Consider the following 20,406-nt stretch of genomic DNA (forward strand, 5'->3'; position numbering starts at 1 on the left):
TAAAATAACAGGGTGAGTTTGGGGTAATATTGTGGGAGAGCAAGTGAACTACTGTGTGCTGCTGCCCTCCTCTGGCTACTTTATGTACTAACCACGCCATGTGCAGACAAAGAAGTGTCATTACTCAAGTCATTACAATGCAATAAGAGAAATCACATCATATTATTCATTAAAGTGTGTTAAGAAACTGCTTATTGAGAACCAACAAAGCCAACATTGAGGCAGCTTTTACCCACTTTTAACATAATCAATGTACTAGTATCATCTGAAATTAGAATTTTGTTTAAACTGTATGGTATGTTTTTACAACAATATGTTTTGAACTATTACTGCAAGCTGATGAAAACTAGCCTTTCAGCTAACTCGAGTACATTGACATTAGTTAAAATGTTAATTCACATGCACTCTTCAAATGCAAAGAGAAGATAAAGAGAAAAGGAGTGCACTTGATAAGATAAGTAAAGAAAAGTGGAGACTTCACTAAGTTGAGAAGATCCCAAAAAATGACAGCATGACCAAAAAGAAGAAGGAGCAACAATGACAAGCTACACTCCGACAGTAGCTTCAGGTATGTACAGCGGAATGCACATTCAGAAATAATCCGGCAACATGTTAAGAAGAACTTGAAGCAGCCTGTGCAACCGTAAATATAAGACATACAGCTGAACAATGTAATGTCTTCTGTGGCTAACAGGGAGCCTTCTGTTGTCTGAGAAAATCCCTCAGGTCATGTTAGCGGGTTGATCTGGGGATTGGCTTTAGACTCCAGTGGGTTGGTCTTATTTAAATGATTGGAGTGCACTTATAAGGCACTTTGCTTCATTTTCAAGCAAAGTGTTTTTTTGCCTCTCATTCACACAGTGACCATTGTAGAGGCTAAGCCAACGCTGTAAGCCTCCGAGGATCCGCTGGGTGTAATTGACGCACACCTTGTTTGCTGCCGAATAAAAGTTAGAAACAAAGTTTCCAGTTCGAAATAGTCCGTTTCTTCCCATCATTCACCACACGATGTTTATGGTTTACGCAATACCTTTTGCTTTGTTTTTAATCCCGTGTGTGTGTGTGTGTGTGTGTGTGTGTGTGTGTGTGTGTGTGTGTGTGTGTGTGTGTGTGTGTGTGTGTGTGTGTGTGTGTGTGTGTGTGTGTGTGTGTGTGTGTGTGTGTGTGTGTGTGTGTGTGTGTGTGTGTGTGTGTGTGTGTGTGTGTGTGTGTGTGTGTGTGTGTGTGTGTGTGTGTGTGTGTGTGTGTGTGTGTGTGTGTGTGTGTGTGTGTGTGTGTGTGTGTGTGTGTGTGTGTGTGTTCCGTGTGTGCTCCTTGTGTGTGTGTTCTCCGTGTGTGGTCAAAAACTGTATGGGCCTTCCGGCGGAACCTCTCACCAACACACACACAGTAGGTTCCTACCTTTATACCCACAGTTAATTGGCTCCTACAACCATGATAACATGTGCAAAATCTACACTGTTTGCCCTTATGCCGAGACAATATTCCTACTGAGCTTTTCACATGCCTCATGAATCTAACTCAAAACGCCCCAATGATGAAGCCTACATCCAGATATTAGAGCTTATCCAAAAACCTGTTGATCCCACAGTCTTTCTCCTGAAGGACAGAAATGCAAGCTTTTCCTATGAGCATGTAACTCTACCTCGGCCTTGGAAACGGTTTACTAGGTGTGTTGTGTACAACGCACAGAGATGACAGTACAAAAGCAAGAGGCCATTTGTCAAACAATGTGCTAAAAACTTAACAGGGAAGGATATCCAGAAAACAGTATACGTGTCCAAAGAAGGCTTCTTAAACCCAATTAATATGGCTATATCCCACACGTCTTAATCTGAAAATGTTGCGTTCAGAATGAGGCCTAATTTGGAATCAAATGGAATGGACAAGGGTACTTAGACATGAGGAGCCTGGAGTCAGATCACCCTGAGAAATTAATGGTCGACCCACTCTACGTTCCCACATGTCTCTTCACTTCTAGGATGTAAATCAATGTGTAAAAGGTTACGTTTTAGAGAAGATGCTTGAGCAAGGATAGAAAAAATATTTGGAGGAAATATATTATATACGGATACGATTTGGTGGTCCAATTACTTGAACTCTTTGGATAAAACATTCTATTGAGTTGAGTTAAAGCCCTTTGGAAGCTTTATTCATACAAAGTATTTAAGTGCAGGGTATCTGTGCTTCTTCTGCTTTCATTTTGATGTGGAGTACCTCTTTAAATCCTGGTTTTATATCTTTATGAATATGTCAGCAGGGTACAACCTGTCCCCTAAAAATCCATTCACAGCTCATGAGCTACAACACAGCAGATTTCCCACCACCGACCCTCAAACGTCAGCTGTAGACAAAACTAAAGCAGCCACGGAGTAAAAACCATCCTCTCGTGTCCCCCGGGGGCTCTAACCTCACCTTGAACTCAGCAGAGAACTGAGTGAAGCCATGCCAAGCCCAGGAACATGACCTGGGGAGTGCGTGTCAGGGGTGGGGAGGAGAGGATGGAGCAGAGATGAAGGGGATGCTGCTCCCTGCATCACAGACAAGACAAACGATGCACGGACAGATGGCACTTGACACAGCTGCCATATTCACTTCAGTTTCCAGTTACAACAATCTGGCTCCAGGTCAGCAAGTGCTTAGGTCACGCAACAAGTGACACAGCAGGTTCAAGACTGTAACCCACAATCATTCATACAATAGAAATCCACTTAACATCATAGGAAATATAGAAATAGGACAATGTATTAAAATAACACCTTTACCCCAAAATGAACATCTGTGTACCAAATTACTTTGTTTGCACATTTTCTCTCACGTTGAAGGAAGGATCCAAAATCTCTTACAGAAAGGGGGCAGCGTTTAACAACAGAAAAACTGTTTCAAATCATCTGTTTACAAACCCTCACACACCTTGTTCAGAACACATACATGTTTTGGTTACATTAGAAGTAGTATACAACTGGATAAATGATACTTTATTTTACTGCACAAGTTGTGAAAAGATGATTTGAATAAGAGTTGTTTTTGTTAAACACAACAGATTCTTCAATTCATCCAGAATTGTCTCTGTTTTTTTTATTTTAGGTAAACCGTGGAGGCAATTTAAAAAAAAATCACGCTAAATGCTATTTTTCGTGAAGTATTTATTTAAGCCAGAGTTTGGATGTGTTCTATGTATGTCCACACGGTGGTGGTGTTTCTCGCAAGGGAGTGGAGAGGGCGAAGGTCCATCAGACCAAAGATTTAACTCATCGCCTGCAGTTAACCACAACAGTCATGTAAATCGGAGTCAGCTCATGATATCTCCACCACTGTTACCGTGTGAAATACACAAGGTGCGCCAAGACGGAGAGACACAGTGTGAGTTGCCAAAGCCTGACCTTGGACCTAGAGCTGTCTGATGTTATGATGTGACCACAATGTGAATCAGTTTAAAGGTTTACGTTTAATTTAGGATACATTTTATCAAGGGCTACTCAGTATTAATGTTGAATTAAATTGGAATTTGTATTATTAATACAGTAGTCTGCATTTTTGAAAAGGAAAGTACTAATTTGAAAGTTTAAAGACAGACTGTGCTGAGAAATTATTTGTCCAGGCATTTACCAGATCCACCCATTGAAATGTGTCATTGTCAGGTCAGACACTTTATTCAAAGGTAAAACAAATCTACATTTTGAATGAATTTAAATTGTATGGTGAATTATTTTAAGTATTTTTGAATTTCAAAATAAAATGCTGGAATGTTTTATTGAACTGTTGATTCTCCTGATAAAAGGTTGATGATGTTATAAAATGTGTGTTGTATCTGTTTGTAGTTTTTTATGATTTGGTGAAACATTTTTAATAAGTTAAATATATCACACATCAGGCTAAAGTTACTTTTCAAATGGAGTGTAATACTGGTTGAAACTGTGTAAATGTGCAGCCTTGTTACTTCCACAGTGTCAGTGGGATTTTGTCTTGTATAGATTATATCCTCATCAGAAGGCACAGTCAGATGTGTGATGTATGCCAAAGGAAAGTGGTTTCTATTATGTTTAGAGCTTTTACAGATTCCCACATCACTGAACTAACACGGTAGGAACCGGGGTGCCCTTCTGGCTGTCCCGGTCAGATCAAAAGAGTCGGGAGGGCTTTTTCTTTTCCAGCCTCGGCTTTGGAAGAGCCTGTTTGGTCAGAGAAGCTCACAGCATGCCTTCACTTCTTCAAATCACTTTCTTTTTCTTCATTTGTAAAATAAGGTTGATTTCACTTTATTCTTATGTTGTATAACATATTGTTTTGCTTCTGTATGTGTGTGTGTTTTCATTGATGTTATGTGCATATGCAGTTAAATACTAAAAACAAGGATGAGTATTACATTTGTAAATATTTCATTATAAGCTTGCACACATGGAATGTTTATCTTTTGTGTATGCACTGCACAACCAATTAGGGAATTAATGTATGTGTTTATGTATAAACACATACAAATATATTTCTGGCTTCTTTTCAAATGATCTACATTTTATTTTTAGAGCTCAATTATTTATCATTAGTTACTATTGGTAGGTTCTTTTTATATTAAAGCTTATCAACAATGAGCAGTGGTGGAAGAAGTATTCGGCTCTTTTAACTAAGTCAAGTATAGCAAAACTGAGGAGTATAAACACTCTGCCAAAGAAAAGGTCATGCATTTAAAATGAACTTGACTAAAAGGACAGGAGCTTAAACATATACTTAACCTACAAAAAGAAAAAGTACCCATTATGAGGAAAGTTCTATTTCACAACTTGGTTTTCATTATATAAGGCCAAAATATAATTATCAATGCAGTAATGTGTTCATTTTGTTGCAGTTTATACATGTTAAAATAATTTGAATCACTCTACACACTGCTGGTTTAGCTAATCCTAAACCAATATATCACAATTTTTTATATAATTTGTATTTTGTATTAGTATTTGGAATCTGCTAAAAATGTAGTAACTTATATAGATATTTAATTAAAGAGAATTATATTTGCGTCCAAAATGTAGTGAAAGTATAAGTCGAGTACAAGTAGCCATGTCACAGTTATTGCAGTACTTTAGGGGATACTGAGTTACAATCCAAAGCTAAAGGAGACATTACTAAAGTTTAGATGAAACAATTATAATGCATCCCTAATTCAACATAAAGCCATTTTTAGGAACAACAACTTTTTTTGGAAGTCCATTCAACCCGCTGGCATTGTGAACAGGTTAGAGACGCCAGCCAGCTTTGGTGGAGAAAGTGTAAAATGTTTGCGATGTCATTCCTAACCGGATTATATCCTAATGAGCCTGTTGCATCCTAATTAGTCTAATCAGTGAACAGTTAATGGATCTAATCCCCAAAAGGCCTCCAGGACAGAGAGAGGCCATTGTACAGTGGCACCAGGAACGTTTAGGCAAGAGACAGACATTTTAATTTGGGTCGCACACACGCGCACATACAGGGAGGGGGCTCACTTCGACACACAGCCCTCAAAATACCCACACGTTCGTGCAGCGGAAGTTTTTAAGCAACCTTATCTAACGCTTTATCTGAGTTGGAGATGTGCTGCAGAAAGACGGGTCAAAGGGGAGCTGCGGGCCGGGACGAAGCATTAGGGATATGAAACACATGCCAGACCTGTCATGTTCAATTTACAGTTGACTGGATGGTTTAGTTACAACTGAAGGTTCTTTGGTGGATGATACGGGCCTATTCCACGGGATTAATCGTTTTAAAGTCATGTCTTTTTGCAATTAAAGAAAGAAAACTGTGAGACTTTACGTCCAAAACCGCACAAAGCCAGCGGAAATCAATCATCAAGAAAACATGTTCCCTTGTGTCTCGTGCCCCCTCCTCCCTCCCCCTTGCGTTTACTTTATTTCACCAATTATTACAGCAAGAGCCGGGCCAGTGTTGACTCTCACTGCGCCTGAGAGAGATTTTACGGCCATTCATCAGCTCTCGAGGCGCACAAATAGTCTTTAAAACTATAAACACCATCGCTGGGTCGGAGACAGGGGGACCCATTTACCCCGTGGCTGTGCTAAACGCTGAAGATAAAACAAACGATAATACTGTCTGTCTCCTGTGACCGTCTCCACAGGCATTAATAGCAGGTTTAGTGCCAATTGTGCAGGGGGAGACACATGGAGCTAATGCGTCATTACGCACTCCATTTTACTGCTGTCTGGCTAAATGATTTGTAATGTGTTGTTGTTAATCCTTACATGTGTGTATTCGACATTATTGTAGCAGATTCTAAAAGCACAATTATCGATTGTCTTTGGTTTAACACTATAAATCATTGTATGTGATGTTAACCTGCACAGTAACAGTTGCACAGTGTGAGACACGAAGTGTTTTCCGACATGTCCCTATTTTCTTAAAGAATAGCATATTGGGATTTAAAGGAATTGATCAAACAAATATCGATTTGGCTAAAAATAAAAGTTTAAAGGCAATGCAACGGGTATCTTTTTTTGTAACAACATGGGTGTCATATATGACACATATTTAGGATAACCTGGCCTGCAGCGTGGGTGGGATTGTGTCTCTGTGTGCGTGCGTGCGTGCGTGCGTGCGTGCGTGCGTGTGTGTGTGTGTGTGTGTGTGTGTGTGTGTGTGTGTGTGTGTGTGTGTGTGTGTGTGTATAGGTTTGTTGTCATCTGTTATCACGTCCTGATAGCGCAGACAGTGGCTCCAGAATCTCTCGGAGGCAGACAGCAGAGTGTGTCGCTGCTGGTCTCAGGTTCCTGTCCAGGGACCCAACCTGTTGTCTGCTCCTTTTCCCCTTGGGTGAGGGAACGGGCCGACACCCCCAAACACATGCACGCGCACGATCAGACAACCTCACTTGTTATAATTCCTCCATCATGGAACCTACATGATGCATGTTTGATTACTCAGTCAGTCTTTATACACGTTTGATGTAGACGCAGTTAGATAAATCATTTCTCTTGGTACTTGAAGATGTGTGTAAACATCCGTCTAAAAGCTGACTGGGAATCGTGCGTAAAGACTACAACACTAAAAATAGCTTATGCATTGAACGAGACAGTTATTGAATTTCACATGATGTAAAAATATAGAAATGTATGAACATTTTTCACCAAAGCTATCTTTGATTTAGGGAAACATTTATAACTAATATGCTAGGGAGAACAGTTGGGTTGGTGTTGCACAACTGCAGTGATTGGACACATGTAGGCCTATAAGGAACATGCACCAGACATCACTTTGTGTCATGAAATGGGAGTACCATTGTCTCCATACAGAGGGTCCCAGTGGCTCCCCCTCCATCCTCCCCCCTGCGTCACTGAGAGGAGAAGAAGGCCAAGAAAAAAGTTTCGAGACAGAGTTGACATTCAAAATGCCCACTTCACTCAAGATCAGTCTGCTACACCAAACTAATACTTGAATCCAGTAAATATTACCAGGAAGGAGAGGGACTTTGTTGACGTTTTTTTTGTTACTTCCACATGACAGGTTAACAGTTTATTTGTTCAGTTCTTGGCAATGTTTCCCTGCCCCAGCAGCACGTCCACTCCCTTCTCTGTAAAGGATATATTAAACCTGGAGCAGAGTCATGACGTTATGGTGTCTCCTCTGGACGTTTCTTCTCGTATGGACTGCTGCAGCGTGCCGACCTCCTCCTCCTCCTCCTCTTCCTCCTCCTGCATGCTGGCCCGCCTGAAGCAGGAGCCTCTCCGGGACATGTCGTCCGCCATCTCGATGTTTGGAGAAGACCTGCAGGATCCCAGAGCTGGCAGAGGAAATGCACTCAACTTCGCTACTACCTTTTATGGGAAATCCCTCATGGAGATGGATTTGGTTAAGGATGGGAAATCAGACGCGTTTGAGGGGAAACGTAGAAAAGGTGAGATGAGGAAAGCAGAAACATTTTATTGTGCAGTCCTGTGCAAACATAGGCCCAATGAATTGTGTTGTTTGATTTATGCACAACGCATATATTAAAGAAAAAGTTCACTAAAGAAAAAGTCCTTCACTGCGGACACAGGCCTGGATTTTCTAACCGTAAAAAGTCGAGTTAGAATGAGCTTTTTCTCGTGGCCTGCTACATTTATTTAGGAGTTATATAATCCAAAAAAATCTCCTTTTTTTAAATGACTACCAAAAGTTGCACTGGAAAATACAAATTATTTATCTAAGTGTCCCATATATGTGTTCCACATCTATAAATCGTGCGTATTTTTCCAAATCACACACTGAAATACACTCAAATAACTGAATTTCGTACTATTGCACAAGCTAATTAACCAAAAAATGACAATATTATTATTATTATTATTTAAGTATAACCTAAGATGCTGTAGTAAAAATAGCTCTAGGCCCAAATGGGTAAATAGATTTCCAACTCTCACTGTTCTATTCATTTTTAGCCATGGTTGTGTATTTCTGTTTTTATTTTTATTTTTGTTATTACTAATGTGTGCTTTTCTTTTTTATGTGACTCTATCTGTAACACTATCCCAGCTATGGGATTAATACAGGAATTCTGAATGTGATTGATTTGTGTTCATCCTTTTCGTTATGTCTGGTGTGTTCAGAGGAGTTCAGCCCTCCTGTGGAAGACACAAAACCCGAGGATCCGAACCGAACCAAGTCCCGGAGACGCAGGAAGCCGCGCGTGCTCTTCTCCCAGGCGCAGGTGTACGAGCTGGAGCGGCGCTTCAAGCAGCAGAGGTACCTGTCCGCCCCGGAGAGAGACCACCTGGCCGCAGGGCTCAAACTCACCCCGACCCAGGTGAAGATCTGGTTCCAGAACAGGAGGTACAAGTGCAAGCGGCAGAGGCAGGACCAGAGCCTGGAGATGGTGTCGCTGCCGCCGCCCAGGAGGGTGTCGGTGCCGGTGCTGGTGCGGGACGGGAAGCCCTGCCTGGCCGCAGACACAGGCTCCTACAACCCGTCCTACAGCCTGGGGCACATCAACCATTTCACGTATAACAACTACCCGGCTTTCAGTAACTACACCAGCCCCGGCTGCAACACAAACTATGCGTGTAACTATCCTGCAGCCACGATGCAAACTATGCAAGGGTCCTCCAACAACGGGAACTACATGAACTTCGGAGTGGGGGACCTGAATAACGTGCAGAACACATTCTCCTCCAGTAATGGGGTGTCTTCGTTACATGGCATTAGGACGTGGTAAACAGATCTGTGTTTCTGTTTCAGTTTAACTGGGTTGTTTTACGATTGCATGCATTTTTAAATGTTGAAAGACTTTCAGAGTGTCGTCTAACTTTTATTATATTAAATTACTTATTTCTGATAGTTTTTCGTTTGTGTTTTAAGCACTGAATAGCTTACATTTGTATTTATTTTCATGCCCTGTAAATCAAATTTCAAGATCTGACTGAGCGCACAGATGCGAAATTTGAGCCAAAAAAAGATGCAAGCAAAGTTCTTTAAATGTTATTTTAGAACACCAATTTTCTTTCCCTTCCTTTTATTTTATTATTTGTATTGACTCCAATTGTATTATTCAATATTTGTACCAGATTCAGCGAGCGAGAATAAAAAATATACAACCACTTTTAAATTAGGGCTTAATTTATTAATTATATAAGGCTATTATTGTACATTTAATTACTATTATTCTCTTTTATATTGCTTGAAATAAGCTTATGAAAATGAAATTGCTCTAATTTGGCTCTCTATAAAATACATGATAAAGTATATAATATGTGAACTATGTCTGTGGGTCACATAATGGTTGAACTGGTTAACCAGCAGGATCCTAAAGTTTTTACAACCTTCATATGGTTTGTGTCTGGTTAACATGTTCAAGTGGCCATTAGGAAGCTTCTTTCAATGTTCTTAAACAAGGTTAAAAGGTTGTTCAGAGTTGACACTTTTTAATGCTCCCTGTCAGCCACCTACACGCATGTTTTAAGTCACTGCTACAGAGATGGCTGTCAGCCATGACCTTGAGCGGTACTAAATGTTTTTACATCAAGTTCTGCTGAGGAAATGCTGTTTTTAATTCTGTGGATATGCAGACTTTTAGATGTTTCTTTTATTATATTTACAAGACTTTTCTATACACTTTCTCAAAATGCCATTCTGAAAGTCAGCAACCTTTTTTCTCTGTACTTGTACATATGACAAATTCAAGATGTTACCTGATCCAAGATATTTATCTATTTTTGGACAGTTTACTTAATTATTAAAGACTTCCTTTTTGAAATGATTTGGCTTAGTCATTACTGTTTATATAGAGCTGGACTGAAGAAAGTCATACTCTTAAACCATGTGTTCGATAATATAATGTTATATTATGGTGCTTTGACAAAATATTTACACAATGAGATTTGTAATAATCATCAGTATAATAACAAAGTCGGAAATCAGGTAGAACAGTGTGGTGACTTCAGAAAATTACATCACTTGTGAAATGTAGCCTTTAAAATCAGTAACGACAATACTTATGTGACACTTTTGAGATCCAAAAGCTAAGACTTGTATCATGTTATCGATGAAAAGCTGCTATTGCCTAGCCCTATTTGAAAATTAAAGGTCTCAGACTGAAATATGACAATTAATGTATGCAACAGTCCGATACATACACAGAAAGCTGCCTTTAGCCGTAGAAAGGACTTCATGAATTCAGAAGAGACTGGTTCCTGTGTTTACGCCATCAGTGTGGTGCCGTGTACGCCCCTCTGAGACCCCCGTCCACTTGTCCAGATACAAACACTTGATTGACACTATCACGGTGCTAAATGTAAGAATAATCCAATTTGCTTGACAGAGAGCCAGAGTCTTTGTCTAAGTGTGCAGTTATAGGAACAGGCCGGCTCTGCCCCGCTGCCACTTTACACGAGTAAGAGACGCTTAGGCCTCTCTCAGCTCTCTCCACACACTCTGTTGTCTTCCCTCTCATTATGAACCCTCACAAACACACGTTTGAGAAACATGTCAAACATCAAGCCAGAAGACTTTTTGTTTATTGATGATTAACACTGACCACATGAACATATATTAAACAGAAAAGGCAATGCCAGGCGATAGCAGACAGGGTAGCAAGGTCATGTAGCTCCTCTGGCCACCTTCTCCTCCGAGGTGTTGAAAAGGCAAAGTCAGATAACAGCACCACACAAAGCTAAAAATATCCCCCCTCACCCTCCACCCACACTGGAAAGGGAAACGGGTCGGAATAATCTGCTTTTCCGGGTCTTATCTGAAGAAAGGCAGGGATGCATGCTGCTCTATCTCTGCCAGGGTGGTCACTGCCACGGCCTGAGCCGCTCTGCTGCGCTGCAGAGCAGAGCGGGGCTCAACCGGGCGGAGATGGAGGGGAGGGTGCACACTCTTTTAAAATGATATATTATTTTTTGTTTTCACGCTATGTGAAGAAAGCATATAGACCATTCAAAGAGCATTTATACAAGTGCAAGCGCCATTCTGATTAGCAAACTGATGGACAGCGAAGCTCCAAGCCATTTCAACACTCCACTAACTAAATATAGAACTCAGTCATTGTTGTGCTGTAATAAATTAAAACTCACTTAAGTATACAGTACATCCTAATAAATAACAATAACAGTGAATGTTGCCATCATTTGCAAAGTATCTGAATAATCTGAACAAGTTTGATTGAAACATCAGCGAGGATATGTGAATGTGCCACTTTTTTGTTCATACTTATATTCAATCCCAGACAATATACATCCTTGATATGTAATGCTACTATAGATTTATAGTATTTGAAAGTATTGCACACTACTATAAACACTCTTAAATGACATGTATGCCAATCAAAGCGTGTTGAACTGAAATGAATGGTGGAACTTGTTTGTGATTATTAGATATTACCAGGGTTTACATTATTTGCCTCAGCCTTTTTTTTAATCCTCTATGGAACCATCGTTTGTCATTACCACCGTCAGCATTTTACCTTTAGCCACAGAAACAAAGGAGGCAAACTGAAAGAGTATCTTAGGGGTCTGAGAATGACTTTCTGTACATTAAGAGTCTGGGTGTGTATATACAAATATAGGCTAAATACGGATAAACTGTACGTCTTTGATATGCAATATTCTGGAACAAAAACCAAAATGGATATTGTTCATAGGAATGTACAAAGGAAAAGATTATTATGGTTTGTCCATCTTCTCTCTCAACTTATTTCATTTAAAAGCAATGCACAGCATTACTGTCACACTGACCAAAGATGGACGTCTGATACAATTGGGACCAATAAATAATATCAACACATCATGGAACCATAGGTGTGCGGGTTTCTCTTCGCTCTTGAGCACAGTATTCCCCTCAGCAGCGCCCGCTTCAGCAGAATGAGCGGGGCACATTCCTCGTGTGTAATGTGTGTGTAACACGACACGCAGCAGTCAGGGTTGTTTAAATCATTTGCGCTGACCGTGGAAAGTGCTGTATGTAGTAATGGAAGAGCTCCTCTGAAAAAGGTACCTGGTCTACAGAAAGGGGAACAGTCTCTTCTTAAGGATGTAGAGAATGGTGGCGAGGAAGAGGGCGAGCGCCAGGAAGATGAGCAGCTTGTCTGTGAGCTCTCTGCGGTTGTACTTGGTGATGAGCTTCCTCCCGAGCTTGATGGTCCCCGTCATGGTCCTGAACTCACCGTTGGTCTCTGCCACTGTCCTGGAGGAGGTCGCTTCAAAGATAAGATACACCATTAGTATAAATGTTTAGTTAAATTAGACATTTTTCATGATTTTGGCTTTGAAAATGCATATGGCATACATGTTTGCTAATGTGTGTTTTTTTAAGTTAAACCTTAGCTCCATAAAAAGTGTATTAAAAAAAGGTAAAGCCAAAATACAGACAGGCTTTTAAGGATAACACGTTCCCCATTGAAAACCTCATTTTAGTTCCACGAGCCATTAGAGCACACCCTCATTCATTCTATTAGATTAGGCTTTCGGTTCCAACTTCAAAATGATAGTTTTTGCTACCACCAGTACCCCATGGGGCAAATACAAGCTATGTTTCTGCTTTCCACTAGGTTTATTGCTGCTGTATCATGGAGCACTGTGCAATATGTGCAATATATATATATATTCCGTGAATAACTGTGTAATATGGCTGCTCATCTTCAGAACCGTTACAGGCTGTGTATGTTTGTATTTTGGAAATTGTGTAATTCTTTTTTTTAAATATTTTTTTAATCTTTAATATTTTTTTTCTACTTCTTGTCAACATTAAGCTGTCTTTGGCTCTTTTTCTGCTGGAGCAAATGTAATTGTCCCCTCTGTGTTTGGTTGTTGTAAAAATTAACAGACTGGCATTTAAATGGTTGAAATGTTATGAATATTACTCAAGATAAAGATTCAAATTGCTATAAAGATTCAACTTCCTTTTAAGTCTTTCAAAAGGATATAGTAACGTTTTTTACCCAAGGGTAATGTATGTATGCAACACAGTGGTGGCAGCTGCTCCCCTTTAAAGCCTTCAAAGTAGATTCAAACAAGTTCAACAAAACAATCACATTTTAAGTAACTGGTAGATCCTTGGTATAAAAATGATAATTGTAGTGTGTTTTTCTTCACGAACCCAGCGAGGTCATGGTCTCCTCGCTCTGCTGGACCTGCTGCGCCATCATCCGGCTGATGCTCATGAGATTCTCTGTGATGTCGCTGGTTGTCTGGGCCAAGCCTTCTTTGGTCATCTTCCTGAGAAATAGAATAAAACCATTATTTGAATGTATACTCAAAAAGGACTACAAAGATAAGAATTATTTATTTATTTATTACAAGACTGAGAGCATTGTATATCTTCTACAAAAATAGACATAAAGCTGATTGCCAGTTGTCTCTTTAAGAACTATTACACACTGTCAGCTCACCTCTCCCTCACAGCACTATCTGCTCCATAAAGAAGCGCCTGCTTCTCCATTTTGTCTATAGACAGTTTGCTGGCCAAGTTGGCTTTCCTCCAACCTGTCTGGTTACTGTGAACATAGTCACAAACACAAAGTTTAATTACCACCAAAGTGTAATTAGACAATATAATAATCACATGACCGTTTTCCACCAGAAAGAAAGAAACACAGCAGTTCACAATAATACAATCCAGGGAATGTTAGATTAAATATATAGACATTACATTTAGCTGATGCTTTAATCCAAAATGACGCAAATAACCAAGAGGACACAAATTCAGTACAGCATTACCTCAGCATCTGTTTTCTGTGTCCCTCCACCTGACTGATCAAAGCCTGCTTCTCCGACTCTTTGTCCTGCTCCATGGCCATCTGCTCAAAATCCTGTCAAAGAAACGAAAAAAGCCCTCTATTATGATACTACCAAGTGCAAGTGGTTGATGTGCAGCTGCAAATAGTTTCTTACCTGAATCCGCAACCTGAGATTGTGGAAACTCTTTTTCACGTCTGCGTTCAGTTCTGTCAGCTTACATTCAGGGCCTTGGCACTCATTGAGGTCCTGGTGAGGTATCAAAACAAGGATGAGAATAACATGCATGGGTTTACTAGTAGAAACTCTCATTTGACTGTAAAAGCACTCCAAACACTGCTGGAGAATCAGGGCTGTTTGAGTGGTTTTCTAAAGATGATCTTAGACTGTCTGTTATTAAGAGTTGCATGATGCATCATTCTGTTAGGTGGGAATATGAATACAAAATAAATAAATAAAACTTTAGGCCTGCAATTACTATTTTCTTTATCTATTGGTCTGTCAATTATTCCTAAGCGTGAAAATAGTGACACATTAATATTATAATTGTGCATATGGTAAATGACTTCAACAATTAATTATCCAACTATTTGAATGGGTTTCCTTTACACATTTAAAAAAGCAATCAGTGGAAACTAAATTACAAATATAGGTCCACTCAAATGGGCTCTGCTGGAACTGCTGCACCCGCGACCCGTCCACGGATAAGCGGGAGAAGATGGATGGATGGTCCACTCAAATGTGTGAGAGAAAGCTAACCCAAACTCAGTTAAGATTGGTCTTTTTGTAAAGCAGGTGCATCCTACTGTAAATCAGCTTCAACATGAATCATTTATATCTGACAGAATAAGCTAACGTTACCTTTGACAATAGACAACATAAGTTCTTGATAGTCGCGTTTTCCCATTTCATATAATACCATTACATATAAGGAAATATGACGCATTAAAGAGAAAGGTAAATCATGTGTAATCCACCGGTAGCTGCAGCTTGTCTCGAGCTGTCAGTACACCGGCTGTCTGCAGCTGGAAACACTTCATTTAGCATTCTGCTATAACACGGTTCACTTACATGACAAGCTTCAAAAGCACCGTGTCTTCACATAGCGCTATGTAATCTTATCAAATAAATACTCGCACCTGGATGAGAGCTTTGATTTCCAGGTCATATTTGAGTATTTCTTGTTCACAAATTCGGACGTGGACATCTGAGGACGCCATGTTGCCAACTGCAACTGCAGCTGCAGCTACGGAAAAACCGGAAGTCTGTTTTGATGGTCGAAGGTCGCCCATTCAAATGAACACAACAGACTTGTAAGATATTAAAAAACAGAATGTACACAATACAACGATGGTGTTAAACTATATGTAAAGTATTTACATTACTGATATATATGGTCTGCAACAAGGACAACATTCACTGAAATAAACAAATAGCCTTAAGAACCTTCTACAGTCATTACAGTAAAATTGATCACGATGTGTCAACATAACAAGGATAATCTAAAATGACATTGACAAAAACATGTCATAAATATCAACACTTTAGGCTAGAAAGTAATAAAGGAGTCAAAACAAAATACAAAGTGACAGAGCAATGGTGTATTTTTTGTTTATTAACAACTATCGTATGGATTACATCCATCACTAATATTATCAGACAAAAGCAATCGAACACACATCAAATACTCCACTTCACTATTTAAAGACAGGTCATTCATATTAACAATAAACACGATATACATAATATATAAACCGGACAACAAGAGAAGGTTGTTTTAATTTAAAGTAAAGCACATTCAGTGAGATCTCTCAGAAGTCCTTTGGGAATATTTTTTACACAAGGCACAAGTGTGGGCATCACTCTGTATATCAAACAGGGGTCTGAGTTTAGAAGGAATTATCTCAGCATGAGGTGAGAAGCAAACGCCCATTGGTATGCAGCAGAATCAGGTCCTCCCCTGCTGGCAAAATTAAAAAGAACAGTAAAAAAACAAGCATGGCAATAATATAAATGAGTTATAGGCTACTATATAAGTACAGTATGAGCTGAATAAAAGGTACACGATAAAATGTAGGTTCAATATTTTACTTTTTTCAGAGGAGGAAGTGTACCTGCATGATTCAGGAATCTTTTAAGAATAAATTAAGCCCAGTGATAGTTCAGGTACCAGATGACGTCAGTGGACAGAGACGGCCCAAAAAGTGGGTTCAGCTGGGCCAGAATTGCTATCAACCAGCTGATGAGGAAAAAAGGGTATTAAAATCAAATGTGTCAATAAAATACAAAACTACTTAAAGACAAATAAAAAAAAAACACATTCTTGAAAGCTCAGTTATTGTCTTTCCTATTGTGTTACAAAAGGTAATTCTGAATTCAGGCCAATCATTTTCACTACAAAAGATTCAGTTTTAAGGATTATCAAATTGAGGGCTTTCATAAATTAACTTCACCTGTCTCTATGGAGTTGTTTTGCATATTTGACATGTAACATGAGCACACTTCAACTCATTGTGAATATAAATAATATATCACAAGACAGTAATTCTATACAAATAAACATCCACTAGTAGAACAGTGGCACTTTGATCTATTATTTATAGGTATGTCAAGTTAACGCAAAAAAAAAATAACGCCACTAATTATTTGAACGCGATTAACGCATGTGTATTTTTTTTCCTCGGCCGCCCCGTAGTTTCAGAGCGCATCGAGTTTAAAATACCATCTACAAGCTGATGCTGACAGCCCCGCTCCTGCCGCCTGCTTGTGGCAGACCACACTTCCACGCTCACCGGCAGGCACCGACTGGCCATCGGGAGGACCGGGAGGGTGTGTGTACGTGTGGGCCGAGCGAGCGAGAGAGAGACCTTACGTGTATTGTTGTTGTTAGCATCTGGTGCTAGCTAGCTGCGCTAACAGTTCCAGGTTGAATATTTGTAATGTTCAGAGGTTGTTGTGTTTAATATTCATGAGAATATTTGTCATTGTTCAAACGATAATAAACATTAGCATAAAGCATATTTGTTCACTTATATGTTGATAAGAGTATTACAAACTTGAAAAATATTCCTCTAAGGTACATTTAGAACAGATAAAAAATGTGCGATTAATTTGCGATTAACTATTTTAATCGACTGACAGCCCTAATTATTTATAATGTATATTTTTAAAAGCCACAAAATAGTGACGAACAAATAATGAAACTGCTTATTACACATAGAAGCACAGGAAAATACTTCAACAGTGCATACTCCATAGTAATTCAATAAGACATCAGACAACAAATGTGCATATTGTTACATTTAAGGAGTATGAGGAATATATTGAATACATTATTTTAATCAAAAAATTACATGAATTACTCAAGTCAACTGATAATAACAATATTTTTGCTTTATACGTGATTATTACTGACCGTTGACTTTTTGATTCAATGTGTGCTATTGGTTCATGAATGCATGACATGGTCTTAACATAGACCGGGTTTAAAGCACAGCAAAACAACATTTTCATGTATTTGTACATTTCTTTAATGATGATAATACTTACAACAGGTAGCAGCAAACAGCAGTTAACACCAGCATTGTGACTATCACTCTGTGGACATTTGAGAAAATATGTAAGAGGTTAGCATCTAATACTGCATTAATGTTTTAAAAAAACATCACATACTTTTAACATAGCGTGATCTCGTGATGCGAGTGACAAACAGACAAATAGAGGAAGTTCAATCAGACATATTTTCCAGAGATGAAGTACATTACCCTTGAGTTCGGTCTTTAAATATATAAAAATACACAATTTGAATGTATTCCAGCGATATGTCAATAACACCAATATTTTGGAAAGTGGAAAGTACTGACTAACACAGGAAGAAGGACTGTAGCTTAAGTTAGCTAACACTAACTTTTACTTTGGCAAACAAAGTTTTCCCACAGGGTTTACATGTTTTAGTTGTTCAAGTAACTTTGAGAAACTTTTTTAAAGTGTCGCTACATTATACAGTGTACTTGTAACAAATGAGAGTCACGGGATAACATAAAGTAACACTTAGCTAGCTCTGTGTAGCCAGTAGGAAGCTAAAGGTAAGCTAACAAACTCACCCTCTGTTTGGTCCTTTGGGGATGAACCACGGCACTACTCCTCCGATAATGCCCCAAAACAGAGTCATCACGGACATGGCGATCACAAAACCCATTTCTGCCATGATGGGGTTTCTTGAAAACCAAGGATATCTCAGTTGTACAAACTTTTGACAACTTCAGTGCTGTGCAGCTGGCAGACAGGATCCACAGGCAGCACGTATCACATGACCACCAACAAGAGGGAGGGAACAGTCTACCATTTAGTGTATGAAACATTAATGTGTACACAATTCATCTGCAAACCTCCTGAGAAGATGAGGCAATGGCCACTTTGGCATATACGACATTAGACAAAGAAAAGCAGCATATTGTTACATTTAAGGAGTTGGAATCATAGACTGTATGTTAATGTTGGAATACGTCATTTTGATTAACAAATCATTGATCAAATCTATGTTAACTGAATGTACAAATATTTTCAAAACTGATTTCTGTCAAGTGTTATCTAGAGTCTAGACTGATTAGCCATTCATATTATATAAATGATAGTTAACTGGCCCTTGATTATTTGTATTTAATGTGTGCTATTGGTATGACATGTTTTAAAATAAAGAGCATGACGACTAGTGCTGCGTACCTGGACTCACATTCAGGTTCAGGTTCGGACTCAAGTCCAGAGGTTCAGGTGCAGGTCCGGACTTATAAGTCCGGACCTGAACCCATGGCTTGTGTCAAGTTGTGTGAGTAACTAAAGTGAACTTATTGTGAGCTAATTATCAATTGAAAATTAACTCATAATCAACTCAAATTCAAACTCGTGAGGTTTATTGTGCTCCCTTCCAACTTGTGTCTACATTTCTCTACAAAGTACAAATGTAAAAAAAACACTTTTTGCCACTTAGTCTACAAATGACTTATGACAGCAGTGAACTACTACAAAGTTCAAACATTTATTTCATTTACCAAACAGTCCCTGAGCTGACTGAGCCTAAATCCCTAAAGCGTTGCTGAAAGGTAGAGTGTAGAGTAGACTATACGCATTACACTGTTACACACCTACTATACAGTATACACTGTAGTGACTGTACAGTCAGAGTGTACTGTACTGTCTGACAGTACACCATGTATTTTCTACAACTCTACATGTGTACATTATACAGTACATACTACATACATAGTGATGTACATACACACTGTTAGAAATTAAAATCAATGTTGATATGGCGTAATTTTGAATTAAATACACTATTTAATTTAAATCAGTTTTATTCTGAAAACACCGAAAGTTCACACTATTAACTTAATACTTTTATTCTGAAAATTCTTCACTTCCGGTTAGCATTAGCATGTGGCGAAATGCTACGTTTTCAAACTGTGAATCGAAGGTGAAATGACATGTGATGTTGTACACTGAGCACACTGGGATTAGCACTCATTTATTGACGCTGAATAACGTTTATCAGGGAATGTTTAAATAACAACAGACACCAGAATATACGTAAGTGCTAGTCTTTTTGCGAGTCCAAGTACCGGTTCCCGACGTTCCGGTTTTAACCGGACTTGAACCGAAACTTTTTACAAGTCCAGTACCGGTTCGGCGTACCGGTACGCAGCACTAATGACGACTGACCAGAGAGAAGTACGTGAGTCTTCGCCTTGTATGAAACAATGAGTACAAATATATATCTTTACATCTGGAGAAACGATGACCAATTTGGAATTGTTCACTCCTTTAATTATTTCAGTTTAGAGATTGGTAAATTAACTTGTAAAATCAAGATGACAGGTTTTTTTTTTTTTTTTAAACTGTTCAATTTATCTTTGAATCTTTTGGAAAAGAGAAAATGTTCTGCATTTATTGCTACCCTTCCCCTTGGCAATAAATGTGTGAGGTGCTTGAGTTAAATAAATACTTTTCAGGTTACTCATGTAATGTTCATTTTAGAGTCTGACCCTAAACATTGAGAAATCTAATCTCCACAAGACAATTTATGAAACTTCCAGTAACATTCCACTCATAATTTGCATTATTGCCTGGTTCTAAAAGACTTAATCCAATTTCAAATGGGTAGACGTCTATATATCCGTCAAGGATAAGAAATCAAAAAGACAGAGCCCATAAATATCTG

The 20,406-nt window shown here is 38.9% G+C and overlaps 3 protein-coding genes across 4 annotated transcripts; 1 reads left to right on the plus strand and 2 right to left on the minus strand.

The window, feature by feature from the left end:
- The first annotated feature begins 7,345 nt into the window (after positions 1-7,345).
- Positions 7,346-10,216, plus strand: nkx2.5 (NK2 homeobox 5). The gene is made up of 2 exons (XM_034093237.1): positions 7,346-7,879; positions 8,571-10,216. The coding sequence occupies exons 1-2, from the start codon at positions 7,519-7,521 to the stop codon at positions 9,173-9,175; spliced, it is 966 nt and encodes a 321-aa protein (XP_033949128.1). The 5' UTR covers positions 7,346-7,518; the 3' UTR covers positions 9,176-10,216.
- A 748-nt stretch (positions 10,217-10,964) lies between these two features.
- bnip1a (BCL2 interacting protein 1a) lies at positions 10,965-15,450 on the minus strand. Its single transcript, XM_034092983.2, has 6 exons — positions 15,332-15,450; positions 14,349-14,441; positions 14,175-14,266; positions 13,847-13,951; positions 13,555-13,673; positions 10,965-12,655 (listed from the first exon to the last, which is right to left on the minus strand). The coding sequence occupies exons 1-6, from the start codon at positions 15,410-15,412 to the stop codon at positions 12,459-12,461; spliced, it is 687 nt and encodes a 228-aa protein (XP_033948874.1). The 5' UTR covers positions 15,413-15,450; the 3' UTR covers positions 10,965-12,458.
- Positions 15,451-15,787: 337 nt separating this feature from the next.
- atp6v0e1 (ATPase H+ transporting V0 subunit e1) lies at positions 15,788-18,512 on the minus strand. Of its 2 annotated transcripts, none has more exons than XM_034092886.2 (4): positions 18,296-18,512; positions 17,742-17,789; positions 16,307-16,431; positions 15,788-16,155 (listed from the first exon to the last, which is right to left on the minus strand). In XM_034092886.2, the coding sequence occupies exons 1-3, from the start codon at positions 18,397-18,399 to the stop codon at positions 16,338-16,340; spliced, it is 246 nt and encodes an 81-aa protein (XP_033948777.1). In that variant the 5' UTR covers positions 18,400-18,512; the 3' UTR covers positions 15,788-16,155; positions 16,307-16,337. The 2 variants fall into 2 exon arrangements, with proteins under 2 accessions (XP_033948777.1, XP_033948776.1); XM_034092885.2 differs by having other exon boundaries at positions 15,788-16,152; positions 18,296-18,511.
- Positions 18,513-20,406: the final 1,894 nt, after the last annotated feature.

Source organism: Pseudochaenichthys georgianus, chromosome 10, assembly GCF_902827115.2.
Source record: "Pseudochaenichthys georgianus chromosome 10, fPseGeo1.2, whole genome shotgun sequence".
NCBI lineage: Eukaryota > Metazoa > Chordata > Actinopteri > Perciformes > Channichthyidae > Pseudochaenichthys > Pseudochaenichthys georgianus.

What these genes read in the sequence shown, in the direction of transcription:
- atp6v0e1 (XM_034092886.2), bottom strand. Translation starts at nt 18,399, where the DNA reads ATGGCAGAAATGGGTTTTGTGATCGCCATGTCCGTGATGACTCTGTTT. An exon ending in CCCAAAGGACCAAACAGAGG is followed by an intron (nt 17,790 to 18,295) that starts GTGAGTTTGTTA and finishes AAATGTCCACAG; the next exon opens with AGTGATAGTCACAATGCTGG. An exon ending in GCTGTTTGCTGCTACCTGTT is followed by an intron (nt 16,432 to 17,741) that starts GTAAGTATTATC and finishes TTTCCTCATCAG; the next exon opens with CTGGTTGATAGCAATTCTGG.
- bnip1a (XM_034092983.2), bottom strand. Translation starts at nt 15,412, where the DNA reads ATGGCGTCCTCAGATGTCCACGTCCGAATTTGTGAACAAGAAATACTC. An exon ending in ATCTCAGGTTGCGGATTCAG is followed by an intron (nt 14,267 to 14,348) that starts GTAAGAAACTAT and finishes TTTCTTTGACAG; the next exon opens with GATTTTGAGCAGATGGCCAT. An exon ending in CACAGAAAACAGATGCTGAG is followed by an intron (nt 13,952 to 14,174) that starts GTAATGCTGTAC and finishes CTATGTTCACAG; the next exon opens with TAACCAGACAGGTTGGAGGA.
- nkx2.5 (XM_034093237.1), top strand. Translation starts at nt 7,519, where the DNA reads ATGTTTCCCTGCCCCAGCAGCACGTCCACTCCCTTCTCTGTAAAGGAT. An exon ending in TGAGGGGAAACGTAGAAAAG is followed by an intron (nt 7,880 to 8,570) that starts GTGAGATGAGGA and finishes TGGTGTGTTCAG; the next exon opens with AGGAGTTCAGCCCTCCTGTG.